Source organism: Epinephelus lanceolatus, chromosome 10 (genome assembly GCF_041903045.1).
Source record: "Epinephelus lanceolatus isolate andai-2023 chromosome 10, ASM4190304v1, whole genome shotgun sequence".
Classification (NCBI taxonomy): domain Eukaryota; kingdom Metazoa; phylum Chordata; class Actinopteri; order Perciformes; family Serranidae; genus Epinephelus; species Epinephelus lanceolatus.
The window spans coordinates 10,651,700-10,667,953 of NC_135743.1; the positions used below are offsets into that span (position 1 = coordinate 10,651,700).

General features: G+C 38.3%; 1 protein-coding gene across 2 annotated transcripts; it reads left to right on the forward strand.

The window, feature by feature from the left end:
* The first annotated feature begins 6,997 nt into the window (after positions 1–6,997).
* On the forward strand, positions 6,998–14,873 carry etsrp (ETS1-related protein). Of its 2 annotated transcripts, none has more exons than XM_033640006.2 (8): positions 6,998–7,128; positions 7,711–7,792; positions 10,107–10,226; positions 10,331–10,405; positions 10,489–10,638; positions 10,727–10,987; positions 12,044–12,162; positions 13,135–14,873. In XM_033640006.2, the coding sequence occupies exons 1-8, from the start codon at positions 7,063–7,065 to the stop codon at positions 13,423–13,425; spliced, it is 1,164 nt and encodes a 387-aa protein (XP_033495897.1). In that variant the 5' UTR covers positions 6,998–7,062; the 3' UTR covers positions 13,426–14,873. The 2 variants fall into 2 exon arrangements, with proteins under 2 accessions (XP_033495897.1, XP_033495898.1); XM_033640007.2 differs by having other exon boundaries at positions 10,140–10,226.
* Positions 14,874–16,254: the final 1,381 nt, after the last annotated feature.

The window sequence follows — 16,254 nt, forward strand, 5'->3', positions numbered from 1 at the left end:
TAATATCCCCAACCCTGGCAAGAAAAAAATAAAATAAAATTTAGAAAGTAATTTAAAAAATAAAATGATAATAATAAAAGACAAAAAATAACAAAAATATAATCACAACAGTGCATAATTATCAAAAACCTTCAAATTATTTAAAATCATGAGTTTCAGTTATCTCACGATAAAACGCATCTCTGGACTTCAGCATGAGTGGCTGTTATGAACTTTGCATTTGTGTTGAAAGGGGGGTCCTTTAACCCAAAAAAGCCCCGTAAAAAAGAAAAAAATAAAGGAATTGCCTCAACACTCGCTGTGGAGATGTCTCAAGATAAAAACCATCATGATACATTTTTAGTGAGTGTGTCTACACCCCCCAGATTAGTCAGTCAGTCAATCAATTATACACGATGAAATGTGATCCCTTCAGCTCCTTTAACTTGTGCACTTTGATTTAGTCCTGTTACTCCACATTGTTGGCAGCTGCTTTATAACTGCCCATGTTTCAGGATGGCTCTGGTTTTCCATGGTTTCTAGTTGTGGAATTATTTCACTGTCCACACATCCCGACCTCAACAAGGCATCTGTATGGTTACTCCACCTGAACACTGCAGCCGCCTCTGCACAAGGTATAGCAGTGATCCACAGCAGGAACGGGACAACACCTCACATTCCCACTGTCACACCAGTCCTTATTGTCCATAAAGCACTGGCCTCCTCTCCTTCTTTCGCCAGAGTCCTCTGCTCTGTTGGATCGACATAGAATCCAAGATTTCAGTGAATGTATATTACAGTTCCAATATTATATCCTGAGGTCGTGCAGTTTATTATCCAACACCTGCGGCCTACAGTGGCTGGTGGGATGCTAGCAGTTGGTGCTATCTTCTCCTTAGCGTTTACTGGTGTTGACATTTGAAAACCTCGACCTGGCAGATGTCCGCAGAAGAGAGAGTTTACAGACTGGTGAAGTTGATTTCCTCATCTTGATGAGTGGCTTGCAGCCTCATAACACCACCGTCCAAAACCAACCGCAAACAGCACCACAGACACTTGCAAAATAGGCATAAGAGCCCAAATGTAGCAAACATTTAGCAGAGCTAACAGAAAGACAACTGGAAATGTCCGCACCTCTTAACCAACCTTATTCCTAGCCCCAATGATACCATGGGTGCAACTTCCAGCGCTGAACCAAAACCTGCAATTTCCAGTGGTAACAGTTTGCTTACAGTGTGTTTACAGTACTCTATTCTTCTTTCCAAGAGCAACTGGGAAATAAAACGTGAACACACCACCTGTTATAGCTCAAACAGGATTATGTGATCAAACCTCTGCCATCTCTCACAGCCATCTCAAAGCATTGTATTTTCCTTTTCAACCAAGCACGCTAGCAACCAGCTTGCCCTGCTCTGTTATAATATTGTTAACTTTAACATGGCCTGAGCTAGCTTAAGGTAACATCTTCTCCTTCTGAAGATGATTTTTGATTTCTGATGACTTATTAAGAGATATTAACACATTCAGCAAACATTTAACATCATTCAGTATTAACTGTAGCTCCATGTAAAGTGAATAAATGTGAAGTTTCCCAGCTAATCCTCGTCGTTAACTTCTGATTTGTTAAAAACTGTTCTAAATGAAACATGAAGCTGAATTTAGCAGCAGACTTAGTAGACTAGTAAGAGAAATACATTTGGGCATTCATTTTTTATATGATATAAAGGAAGTGTGGTAAATCAGTGTCACATTCTCAGCCCTAATGACTAAATACATTTTTCAAGATGTGTTGCTGAGTTTATTTTCTAGTGTAGGTTGAGAATGAAGTCAGACGGGGAAAGACAGGGGTATCATGTACTGACGTTGAGTGACGGACCTGTCAGTCTATGTGTCATTCTCTCCTGTAAATTCTGATGTAATACTTTTTCGCTATGTCTGGTGAAACTCTTGTGGTTTTATTTCTCATATCAATGGTACCTTTGGCAACAGGAGCAATCCCCTTTTGTTCTGGTTACATGTTCAACACACGGTTGCTGAAGACAAAAATGTAGCTTAGACTGGTTGTTAGTCGTTACAGACACGGACAGTGCAACAGGTACCAGAGCTCCGCAAAGACATTTTAGAAAATGCTAAGTTAACATTAGTTAAATATTTGTTAAAAGTAGTATAGTAGCTACCAGGACTAACCACAGACTGTCTATGGGACTAACTAGCTTACTGCTACTTCCGCTCTCTCACTGGAAGTTGCACCCATAATCATTTCTACAGTAGTGCCCTCAGGAATAAGGTGGATAGGACTTTAGATGGGCTGACACCAGCATTATGAGGCCCTTTCACTGGAACAGTTTACCAGATAACATTAGATACTGGGAGCGTCATAATGACTTTTGATTTGGGGGCCACATTTATCTACAGCAAAAACATCTGCTAACAAACTCTCACACAACTCGTGTAGTATAATCCAAATCTCATTTATCCAATCATATGCCCAGTACTTCTCAAACTCATGCAATTTCCCTGAGACCTCTGTATTGGAGTCTCAAGAGAGCGTACATAAAATTCTCTTGCAGTTCAGTTTTGTGCTGAGCATACGACTGGATACATGAGACATGGATTATACAGTATGAGTTGTGTGAGATATTTTGCTATAGTGTTGCTGTGGTTTAACGGCCCCAATCAGTCAATAAATAAACATATTAACTGTTTTCCTCATGAATTTAAGGTAACATGCATGAATGACTGAATAACTGATATATGAAGAGGCATTTTGTGGGTACGGTATGAAAAAGTAGCTCAGACTTAAGACTGTAATACAAAACTAGAACACAATGTAGTAGAAAAAAGTCACATGCCAGCATTAAATACTACTCGGCTGACTTTATTGCAAAAGTGCCTAATCTTTCACAGGTCATAAACAAATAAATGAATAAATACCCCACTTTTCATGGGAAGGTGCAGGAATGTCAGTTTATACACAGTTTCCATCAGTCAGACACCTGCCTTCAGAAACTAGAGTCCATCTGGGGGTATTGCATTGAGAAAGATGACTCAGTTAGTCACATAATTTCAATATAACATGCAACATTTGTTAATAAATATCAATAATCAATACCTTTGACTAATTGTAATCCAAGGGGGTTCAATTACAGGAGAGAAGCAATGGTAACATATTTGTTTTTGGCCCTAATTGTTCTTATTGTCAAAAAAGTGTGCAAAAAAGTTCATTTAACTTCTTGAATCACGGTGCAAATATGATAGACTCGCTGAATACCTGTGAGCTACTGCAAAAATGTAGTTAAAGTTCCAGTTTAATTAGATGTAGTTCCCCAACAGTGGAGAATCAAACATGCATGAAGCGTCCACTCCAGAGAGCCATTAAAACCTTTTTTATTTTGATTCTGGCAGGTTTGGTGCTTTGGTTTAGTTCAGCTGTGACCCACTGTGTGATCACCCCAGGTGGATTCCTGATAGCTGACTGCAGACGGTTGTTAATCACCTCGTGTTGTGTCCTTGTGTTGAGGTCCTAAGGTGGGGCTCCTAATCACGACTCCCGTCTTCCACCGACGCGCACGATTTCACCCGGCTTCACTTTTCCAGATGGAGCTGGCCTTCAGTGTGTGTGTGTGTGTGTGTGTGTGTGTGTGTGTGTGTGTGTGTGTGTGTGTGAGTTGTTTGTTTATACAAGGCCCTGGGCTCGGCCTTATCTGCTGCAGCCACTCACGCCGTGATTTCAGACTTTCTTCAGCGGGTACTTGTGTGTGCGTGTGTGTGTGTGTGTGTGTGTGTGTGTTTTGTGTTTTTTTTACGGGCCATTGTTTTGTCGAATGGTTTCTAAAGACACAGAGATTTTTTTTTCTTCCTCCCACCTCATTAGAAACCGACTGCTCTGATTTCAAAAGCCTGCACTTCATCCCCACCCAGTTATTTAGTCCCGCCTGTCAGACAATCAATGACCGCAGCTCTGAAATATGTCGAAGCCATTCAGTGAGGGAATAAAAATAACACCGCTCTCTTTTATTAAATTAATATTCACATCGTTTTCCTATTTTAGAAATGTAGAAATATCCCACTGACGCACTTCTATGCATCCCATTGATGTCCATAAATAATAGTCGACCATGTGTGAATGAATGACTTTATTTCGAACCAAAAATAAAACAAAAATATAATAAAAAAAATCAAAGACAACAGAGTCCTAGAAGGAGTAGATAGAAGTAATGCATATGTCCCTACCCCTTTTCCTACATGTCTTCTTTTAACTCATATATTATTTAAACAAATCCCCAAATTTATTTACAACTAATATAATAAATTAGTAATATAGCATATGTAACCGTATTGACTGACTACTAACTACCTGTAATAGGCTGCTGTGGCATTATGTATTGCTGTGTTGTCTTGTGTCTGATGTTTTTATATTGTTTTAGTGTATATAAATTCTTCTAGGGCTGCAATTAACCATTTTCATTATCAGTTTATTTGCTGATTATTATCTTGATTAATCACATAATAATTCAGTCTATAAGAAGTTAAAAAAAAGTGAGAAATGTGAATTTGGGTTTATAAATGTCTTGTTTTGTCCAACCAACTGTCCTAGTCTTGCTTAAAGAAACAACTTAAGCATTTAATTGATTTTTATAATTGTTTCCTTGACTAATTCACTAATTTTAGTGGTTGTGGTGCCTTTTTAACATCTTTTTTTTTTTTTTTTTTTTTAATCAGTAAGTGTGGTCTCTTAACTTATAAAACTTATAAAATAAAAATACACAGAAATATTATGAAGGCAAAGCTTTATTTATTTGTCAGGGACATTATTGTGCTGTTTGAGTTTAAATTAATTTACAGTATCATGATGATAAGCATTCCTAAAAAAGATTATTTTTTATTTTATCTTATTAACTAAATATAATCAAGACATTTGTGTTACACTACTGTATGGTATCAGTGAAGTAAAGTAACTATTCCACTACCTATCATGGGGAAATATTGGACTTTTTACTCCATACATTTATCTGACAGCTTTAGTTACATTTCAGGTTAGACGTTCACAAATGAAACATATGACAAGTTTTTAAAATGTTGAACTGAGTATGTGGTAACTAGCTCCACTTCTCCAGACTACAACATTAATTGTAAATTACAGTTAATATAGATGCACATCTCAGTTAATAACCATAAGGTATCCAGACAAGCTGTAGTATAAATAGTTTTATATCTGAAAATATATAAAATAGGACATAATAATGAAATAATCAGGTCAACAACCTCTGAGAAAAACCTTTCATGGAGTTAAGGGTGTTAAAGACAATTATGGTATTTACTGTAGTCTATTTAAAGATGGTGTTTCTGCGAAGAGGTACCATTTAGTCTTTACATGCCTGTTTGTACATTATGAGTGTGTAAACTGATATATCCTCCTGAGACCCCAGCAGTATGAAAAAACTAAACATCTTTAAACAGGAAGTAGCTTTGGAGAAAAAACAAAGATGTGTGTCACAAGTGTGTATTAAAATATAAAACCGTTCACCTGAGCATTGTTGTGCAAAAACTTAATTATAAATAAAGCAACAAATCTAAAAGTCTTGTAATTTGTTCATTTGGAAACTCTGCATGAATTTCCCTCGATCCATACTCCAAGCTAGGAATGTCCTGTTGCCTCTAGGAGGAGTCAGTCATGCCTGATTGGCTCCAATATCCTCAAATGAGATGATTATTAAAGCTTGTTACTATTGCTAAAATTGATCAAATTTGTTGTCACATCAAACTGCAAACATAATTGATTATAGATATACAAGTTTCAACCCTGAAATGTGATTAGGGTTTGCAACGTGTCCACTTTATATCTGGATCAGCTGCAGACTGACTTGGCAGCGTTTGCCACCATCTTGTTTTTACATGGATTAGTGTGTTGTGCTTTTGCTACCACTAGATGGCACAAAAAAGTGTCCACAAACGAGGACAGCACATCTAAGTTAAGCAGAATGGAGTATAAGGTGCGGCAAACCCACAATGTAATTTCCTTGTCTCAGGTGGATATACAAAACAGAGAGAGCCCAGTCTCTGAAGTCGGTGAAATCTGGCGCTTGGGCAGTGACTTGCCAACTAAAAAAAGGCGTCCTTTAACATTGGCATGGAAGTTAAGGCAGCGAAAGTCCGAGTGGGGCTGGTGGTGGATGGGTCCAACAAACCATGACTTTCACCCGAGAGAGCGGTGTCTGTGTCCCCTAGGATTCTCAAGCCAAACCCTGTTATTTTTTCCTAAACCCAACCGTGTGTTTGTTGTTGAAGGAAAAAAACATCAATTCATGGTGTTGTATCGACGTATTGTGTTTATTTTGAAAGAGACTTGTTAAATTTCCCATGAAAACAGAAGTGTATTTTGAAAGGAGACAATGCATGCAACAGGTAGAACTTGACATGGCGTCCGGGAGCGTCAACAACCAACGCACCCAGGGGATCCTTTCACGTCACATGTGGACGTGGCAAGACCAAACATCAATATGTGATGAGGTCGGAGTGAGATTGTGTTGACAGAGAGGGTGGTTTAGTGCCATGTGAAGTGGCAACACCTTACTCTGAGGAGGGCCCCCATTCATCCAAATCCACTTAGGGCCCCCAAAAGTCTAGGACCAGCCCTGATTGTGATGTTAAAGTAGGTTTGATCATATAGTATTTGACATGTTAGGGGGTCCTTCTGCTGCCCATAGAGAAAGCCAGGCCTACTTTATGGTGCTTGTAGTATTTTTACTGATAGATAATGATACTTTTACTTTAAACTGAGAGCTCTGAATACTTCTTCCACCACTCATCGATTCAGGCTCGTCGTGATGTATTTTACCGGAGGATTACGGCGTCAGTACTTTATGAATGAACGATTAGTTGCTTGTTGCTAGGGGAGGAAAGGGAGGGAGCATCTGACGTCACGTTTAATTAAACAAACCTGGTCACGACGCAGAGCGGGGCACGCGCCCCTCCCACCTCCGCTGCGTTTATAACGGGACCGTTCCGGCCGGAGACTGACCACTCGTTGTTGTTCGTGTTGCCGGTAAATAAAGTGCGTAAATTTCGGAGAGAAGGAGAGAGATGTACTGGGACACTATCATCAAACCTGGAGACAGAAACACAGACAGCAAAGACTCGAAAGTAAAGGTGGGTTTTCACTTTTAATTTTATTTTTTTTAGAGAACAGAAAATCATGTCATTCATTTATTACAGCCTAATAATTTACCCCATTTATTAATTGTAAATATTGGGTCCATATGACCAAAATAGGAGGGTTTTAGTTGGAAAATCTATTTTTTTGTGACATTTTATAAACATATTCTTGAAAAAGTAATCAGTGACTCTTATTTGTGATTGTGTAATCCTCAGTGGTGCATTCAATGTCAAAATCAAACTAAAAAGACAGTAATGAAAGAGATCATGTAAATTTATTGCAATGAAAAAGGTTGCTGCGTCTGACTTTTCCCCACAGCACCTAAATGCATCAGAAATGAACGTTTTTAAAACAGGCTCTCCTCACAGCTGATAACATGTCTGACCAAAAGATAATGTCAAAAAAACACAAGTGGATAAATGCTCAGTTCAGTGTTATTGGGGTATTTCAAGTGCTTTTAAAAGTACACCCATTTCTGTTGCTAATGATAATAATAATAATAATAATAATAATAATAATAATAATAATAATATTGCAGTCATGATCAAAGTTGTAATCAGACTCTTTCAACACAGATGGAGATTTGCCAGACTGGATATTACACAGAGGACTTCAGGACACAGGAAGTGCCAGCTGGCTTTGACTTTGCATCTTATGGTGAGTTCAGGGAATCAGTTGCACTTGATGTTTTCTCCATCGCAAGTTGAACACTCTGACTTTTGATGGCAAGAGGTTTAAACCATCACTGATGCCCAGATAGATTTTTTTTTTTATGTTTGCGTGATCTGTTTCCTCTGAACCTGAGCAGCTGAAGGACAGAGGAAATATTTGCGCAGACTGTATCATCACATCTGTCAGAGCTTTCTCACTGAGACCTTGACACCCGGGGGCTCTCGCTCAAACCCAGGATAACGGGGTGCTGCTGTGTTATATGTGTGTGTGTGTGTGTGTGTATGTGTGTGTGTGTGAGAATGGCCCTTGAATGGGCTGAGGTAGGCAAAGACGGAGAGAAACAGGGTGGTCAGGTTAAAGACACTCCCCTCTCTGTCTTCCCTAATCCTTTCCTCCAGACTTCCTCCTCCAACAGATTTAGAGTCCCCCCTCCCCAGACCTCCATCACTACTCTGTCACACTCCCTCCACTGGCGTTTCCTCCTCTGTCTTCCTCCCCCTCCCTCCCTTGTTTCCTCCGAGCTGCCTCCATCCATTGAGCTGAGAAAACTGGAGTGCCTGGTGCTGATTCGACAGTAAACAAGCTGCTTTTTCTTGTGTCAACATCCACTGTCAAGATAAAAACCCAGACTTACAAATTCATCCCATTTTTCATCTCTTAATGACCTTTATGCTGAGCTGAGCTGTATTTAACCTTCTGCTTAAAGGATCATACCAATGATTTTTATTTATTTTTTTATTTTTTATTTAAATCAGCACATTCACTACCCAGTAGATATTTTTAGATATATTTTCCTACTTAAAAGTAGGATATTTTTTTACCATGCTGAAATAAACTGAGACCAGAGGCTGCCTTATATGGAGCAAGAACAGTGACCACAAGTTTTGGCATCGAAAATAAAAATTTGGTGTTATATATATGTATCCATAGACAGTATCTAGCAAACAGTTGATGTCAGTCGGCACGCCCCCAAGTTGGCCCCAAAATGGAAGCTAAGCAATGTACTGCTGTGGAGGGGTCGGCAACAAAATGTATTTTAGCCACCTTAAAAAAGTCCCACCTAAAAACACCAGTATCAGTTTAAGTGTACGCTATATTGAGAGTATTTTTACTGTTATACCTTAATGTCAGTCGGTGATTTCCAATGGGAAAATGAAGCCGTTACATTGCTCTCTTCAAAGCCAGACTCCATTGAGAAAAACAGTGATTTAACATCGCTGAACAGAGGAGCCACTGGTCTTCTGCTGCCTTGATGAGTTAGTTAGTTTGTGTTAGTGTGTGACTTTGGGATTTTAAATTGTTAGTTCAGATTCACCAAAGTCACACAATAACACAAACTAACTAATTGACTGAAGCAGTGGCAGACCAGCAGCTCCTGTGTTCAACGAGCTAAAATGACTGTTTTCCTTAATGGAGTCTGGTCGCTTTGACGAGAGAATAGATGGGGAACTCAGAAACTTCCCTGTTGTAACGGGCTGTCTGACGGAAAGGTTAAACTGGTGAAAATACTCTCAATACAGTGTACACTTAAACTAATAATAGTTGGCTAAAATACATTTTGATGCTGACCCCCATCCACAGCAGTACATTGCTTAGCTTCTGTGTCTGACTCAAACCTGCTTCTCCAAACTGAGGGTGTGCCAACTGATATTTAAAGTATGTAATACACTGACTATGGATAAGTATCTCACAATCCAAACTATTCCTGTGACATACTTGCTGTATGGGAGCTCCAGATGAACTCATGCAAGATATTACCGTATGCTGGTTGTACGGATCCCGCTATGGCTGGGGGTGGGTCCACAGGAGTGACGTTCCCCTGAAACTCCTTCCCTCCATGCTAAAGCAGCAACAGAAAGTTGAAACTGAAAAAAAGAAGAGAAACTGTCAGCATAAAAAAATGACGCTAAAAAAAAGAGTACCATGAAGAAAAATATCAGACGATTGTCATTAAATATTAAAGTAAAATCGACAAAGCTTTTGTACACGGGGCACCTGTTCTATCAGGTGAGCTAATGGACGCCCCCAAAGTAAAATAAATTCCAAAGCCAAATTTTATTTATAGCTCCATATTAGTCCAGTATCAGGATCAGTTTATCTCAGCATTGTAAGAAATTTAACTTAAACAGCAGCAAAGTAGGGATGAAGTCAATCAAAAAAAAAAAGTAAAAAAACTGTCAAGCATTAATGTGGAGTTAAACCATTGGTGTGGTCCCTCTTACAAGCATGAACTTTGCCTCAATCTTGCCGTCATCATCACTTACTGACTCCATCTGTCTGTATTGTGTTTAACCTCCAGACTACCCTGGTGAAGACCTGTCTTTTCTGTTAGACAGTAAAGCTCCTGGACAGCAGCAGTACGTCGCAGAAAGCAGCTACCCAGAGCCACCCAAAGCCTCTCACCCATACGACACTAAAGGTGAAAACTCAAGATACAAAACCAAAATAACCCTCATGGTTAATATAACATAATGAGTCATATGTTGAACTTATCTCACATTTTTTGCCTTTCTTCCTCCTCAGTGAGCACCAGTGATAATTCCCTCTTCAACCTGGACTCATACCAGGAGTTTAACTGGTGGGCCTCATATCCACATGGTGAGCTCATACTCATACTGTATTTAAAATACATGTCTTTAAAGGAGTTTCTTTTTCAGACTAACTTTCTGTTTGACATGCAGATGGGCTGACGGTAGACCAGTCACAAACTGGATACCAGGAGTCTCCACAGACGTACCAGAGCCTGGTGCCCCAAAATGGACAGTTCAGCCCGGCCATGGAGGGCAGCCACAGCCCCTTTCTAACTTCAAAAGGATCAAATGCATTACAAGGTAAGACATTTCACCTGTGGATGTTACCAACACTCTCCCACTGGTTTAATTCTTGCAGTTCAGTGCGTAATTCTTGTCACTGTTCCAGGCGAGACGGATCAGAGCTACTCGTGTCACTCGGCTGAACTGTTCGACTCTGACAGACAGAGGCAGCCGTCGTCTTTCTGGCCTGAATATTCCTCTCCCAGCTTCAGCGCCCCCCTACCACACCCGCCTTCGACCTCCTGCCCATCAACCCACGGTCCTCAGTCCTCAGAGCAGTACTGCCCCCGTGTGGTCAAACGCAAAAACACACACCCCCAGAGGCCAGACAGGGAGGGCCAGATGACAGGGATGTCTGCTTATCCAGGTTTGCTTTCTTGTCTCTTTTTCAACATTAAATTGCCACTTACATATTAATGTGTCAATAATAATACTTCACTAGTATGATATATGACACTCACTGAGGCCAGGTCTTTTGATACTAGATGTAGTTCAGTTTTTGCCTTAACTTAAAGAAAACTTTGATATCTTCAGTAGTTTTTGGAAATGGTCCAGTATTGAGAGAGACCACTGCAGCCTCATCAGCGAAACAGGTTGCACATTAAAAGTGCTTGCTTTGCCACTAACAGGCTCAGATTGTCAGTAGAAGTGTTTGACAACCAGAAGTGGGGCCAAATTACTGTTTTTTAAGTCACAAGTAGGGCTGGGCGATATGGACAAAAATTCATATCTCAGTATCTACAGGCTACACAGGATACACAATATGTATCTCGGTATTTTGTATGAAATGGGCTACTTGTTTTCAGTTGCAAGTCAAACCCACATTTGAGATGACACAAGCAATTTTATGAAAACAGACTGTGATCAAAATAAGATGCAAAAACAGGGATTTTACCCCCCATTTGAAAATATGAAGCTGCACAACAGAGACACCTCCGAAACAGTAATTGGCAGCGGGGTTCTGTGAAGTGCTGTAAAGTATAGTTGATTCAAAAAATACATTAAACACACATTAAACATGGCTTAATAGAGACCGTTTCAAACACAAGTACACAAATCAGCTTCACTATAACTCGCAGCATTCACAGACAAAACACTTGTCTTGATCTGGACACATTTTCCCCACAAATACAACATGCTAACATTATTAGCACAAGCCTATGGCATTTTTCATTGTATAAATTAATCTAGCGACTAGCATGTGAAAAACATGTGAAAACGGATCAGGTTGAAAAATTAAGAAGTTAAGTTAATGGAGTATTGTTATGCTGCTGTACTGTTTCTTTCACGCAAATAAAGCATCTGAATACTACTACAACAATTGATTTTAATATGTTAATAAAAAATAGGGTGCCAGTACAACTCCAGTTGCCTTCTGTGAATGCATTAATCATTGTATGCATTTATTCATTCATTCATTCAGGTTCAGGTCCAATCCAGTTGTGGCAGTTTTTGCTGGAGCTTCTTCTAGACTCTGCCTGTCGTACCTTCATCTCCTGGACAGGAGACGGCTGGGAGTTTAAGATGTCTGACCCCACAGAGGTAAGGACATATCTGGTTTTAGCATAATTACTTAAGTGTTGTACTTAGGCGATTTTTTTTTGCAGTACTTGTACTTAAGGTTTTCCATTTTTATGCTACAGTATACTCCAGAGGGAAATAGCCTGTTTCACTTTTTAAAAACTGTAGTTACTTCTTACTTACTACACAGGATAATCTTATAAAACAAATTATTCAGATTTAAACTGGGCATTTCAAATGTCTACGAGTTGTTCCCAGTTCCACCAAAGTGATATTTCTTCTCTACACTTCACAGATGGTTTAATTTAAATTTTTTTTTTCAAGGCCCAAAGGGTCAAATAATTCAATATCTCATCAAAAAAAGCAAATATTAAAGAAAAATCTAAATGTTTCAGAAAATATTTGTGTCAGAGCTTTGCTTTTAAACGTTTCCTGTCACTTCACTTCAACCTTTTCCCCGTGTTTTTGTGTCTAAGTGACTTGTGGGAACAACGATTTTTGAAGTTTGTCCAGTATTGAGAGAAGACGCTGCAGCCGGATGGGTCCAACAAACACAGACTTTCATGCGACATAGCATCCCATAAAATTCTAAAGCCAAACCCAGTTCCTTTTTCCTAAACCTAACCACGTGCTTTTGTTGCCTAACCATGTGTGTTTGTTGCTGAAGGAAACAAAACATCAATTCCCGGTGTTGTACTGACATAGTGCATTTATTTTGAAAGAGACTGTATGAAAACGCTAAATATCCTGTGAAAATGGAAGTGTATCTTGAAAGAACACAATGCATGTAACAGGCAGACGTTGACACTGTGTCCCAGAGCATCAACAACCAACACACCCAGGGTACCTTGCAGGTTGTATGTGGATGTGGAAAGTCCATGACCAAGCACGTCAATATGTGACGAGGTCGGAGTGAGAATGTGTTGGAGAGTCTGTGTTTCTCTAACAAAGCCAGACCTAAGTTGAACTCTGTGGTGTTTGTTGATCCCACAGGTGGCTAAACGCTGGGGCCAGTGCAAGAACAAACCCAAGATGAACTACGAGAAGTTGAGTCGCGGCCTGCGTTACTACTACCACAAGAACATCATCCACAAGACGGCAGGCAAGCGCTATGTCTACCGCTTTGTCTGTGACATACAGGGCATGCTGGGAAAGACGGCGCAGGAGGTCCTGACCAGTCTCAACATTTTGCCCACAAACACTGAGTCGTGGCAGTCATGCTCCGGGGTACCTGTAGCAGCAGGGACGTCGGAGCACAGCAGTGAAACATGGGCGTCACAGTAGGGAACAGGTGCCAGGACTCTTGGTGCTGCTGGCAGAGAGCAACCAGCATATTTTAATAAAGTACTACAGCCCACAAAGGGAACACTGCCTCCTCCAGTCCTGGCTGAACCACAGTGTCTTCATGGGCTGATGCTGTTGCAGGCAGACGAGGAGCCAATGATAGATGTATGGCGATAGATTTGTCCCAATTTCATTTGAGCGAAAAGATCGACAATCCGTGTGTTAATGTGTTGGTGAAAATTCATCCAGGTCATAGTAATCCTAAGTGCTATATCGTAGGCAACTGGACATGCTTGAGTTTCTTGAAGACGTTTCACCTCTCATCCAAAAGGCTTCTTCAGTTCTGAAGAAGAATATAGCACTCAAGGTCGCGTGTCAATGTGTAATTGGTAAATATTAAACACCTTCCACAAATACAAAAAAGATTTCTAAACCTCCAAGTCTTTTGCAGACGTAAAACAGATCTGCATATATCTCCGAATCTTTGAATACACTGAATTCATTTACAAATAAATGAAAAACATTTGTGAATATCTTACATTTACAACTTACGAAAAGATATTTGTGAATCCAGTTTTTTTTAAACAATCTTTTTTATTGAGTTTTTAAATATTAAACGTGAACAGTAACATTTTAACAAAGAAAATAAGTATAATTTCCACAACCCTGGCAAGAAAAAAATAAAATAAATAATTAATAAAAATAATAATGATCATAAAAGTACATAAATAAATAAAAGAAATAATAACAAAAGTATAATCACAGCAGTGCATAATTTGCAGAAAGCTTAAAATTATTCAAAGTGAATCCAGTTTTTATTTGTGGATCTAAATTCTGCCCTTGCAGAGTTTGTTTTTTGTTTTTTTAATTTTTGGTATTTGTATATTTTTAGCTGCATTTTATATTTGCTAAATATTTTTGTGAGTTTACTTTTTTTTTGTATTTGTGGAAGTGTTTACACACAGACTGTCAATCACGCACGAAAAATGAGACAAATCTATCACCATATAAATGCAACATTTCAGGGAAAGAAATACCCAAAAACTCATAAATGTATGCAGGCAGTCTTTACAAACACGTTCTCTGAAATAATAAATCATATTAAATGAAAGTCTTCCGATACCTGTCAGATAACTCCTTAACCTCAGGGCTAAATAACTGCAGCAAAGGGGCATTTCAAGCACTATGAATAGATATTTTTTTTGCAACATCAGGGGCCATATTTTCATTTGATGTGTTTCTAAGAAGAAAATGATTTGTAAATAGTGTTTATATGATCGCTGTGTAGAGTTTTGTGCATTTATATTATTATTTTTTTAAATACAAAACTCATGTCTACCTCTTGCTAATTGGAATAATGTAAACTGAGAATATTTTCAGGTGTTCACTGTGAAAGTTTCAGCCTGTGTGATAATTGTTTTGTGTAAATAAATTGTATATGAACACAGGTTTGTGTGCAGACTCTTGTTTCATCTGGATTATTTAATTATGCAGACAATAAAATGTGTGTTTCTGGTGCTTGGTGTGATTTCCAGGTTTTCTTATATTATACCTTTATGTGTTACTATGGGTTATTTAGTTATACCTTTTGACAAATTGTAGATGTCATATATTGAAGTTGTATATTACACACAATACATTTGAATTTTAGAGCTACATAGAAGAAGCTAGATGCCTACATTACAGAAAAATCAAGCCTAAAAAATCTTAAATATGAGATAATACTGAGATGATATCCAGATATTAATGAAATCAATCAGTGTGAAGTTGCTGCATGTAGCCTGTGATATCCTCAGTTACGTATTTATTTGTATTATTTTGGTTATATTTGGGGTGGAAATGCGTCAGTAGTGAGTGGAGTGTATACCCTAAAAGCACCTAGGTGTAGGCCACAGGGTTTACTTCCTTGTCTAATGCTGCCTTCAAGTGCTGCTCGTAAGCATCCACATCAGAGGTCGTAAATGAAAGTGTTTACAACCCACTGAGACCTCGCTCACCTCACCAGATATCAGAAATTTGTTTATTCTCTACATTGTCTTCTTTTTATATAATAAGGTCGTTACTTACTTGCTGTTTTTCTGGTTGAACCTCAAATACGTCAACACCTGAGGTGATCAGAAGAGATCTATTGTTGTGATTTATTATTCATTTAATTCTCTGGAAAACGAAATATGTATGTACACCATACAAAGAAAGAGAAAGGGAAGTCAATCAAAATGGAGATATGTGTTATTGCAAAAGAACCCTTAAAGAGCAAATATGTATTACATTAAGAGAAATATAAAGGACAGGATAAAGACACTGTTCGTCTAAATGTAGCTTATCATACACACTAATAATACCTTGAGTTTAAATGGCACCTGATGGAAGTTTTTAATTCATGCTCAGCATACGTAATAGATCTTAATAGACAATAATTCTGGATATTAATATACAAATTAACTAGTTAACTTTTTTACAAAATGAAAAAAAAAGGCAATATATATAATAAAAAATGTATTATTATTATTATTGTTATTATTAATATACTTTTACTCAGGAGTGTGAATACTGTCTTTATCCCCCTTTGAATAATCTATGTCTTGATTTATTTCCTAAATTCTGTTTTATAATAATAATTAATAACAACAACAAACACTTATTATTATTATTATTATTATCATATTCTCAGTAGAAAAATTATAAACATATATATATATATATATATATATGTTTATAATTTTTCTCTCTTCTATATATATATATATAGAGAGAGAGAGAGAGAGAGAGAGAGATTTGCTCTTTGAATAAATAAATATTTATCTTTGCACTTTAGGGGTTCCTTTGCAA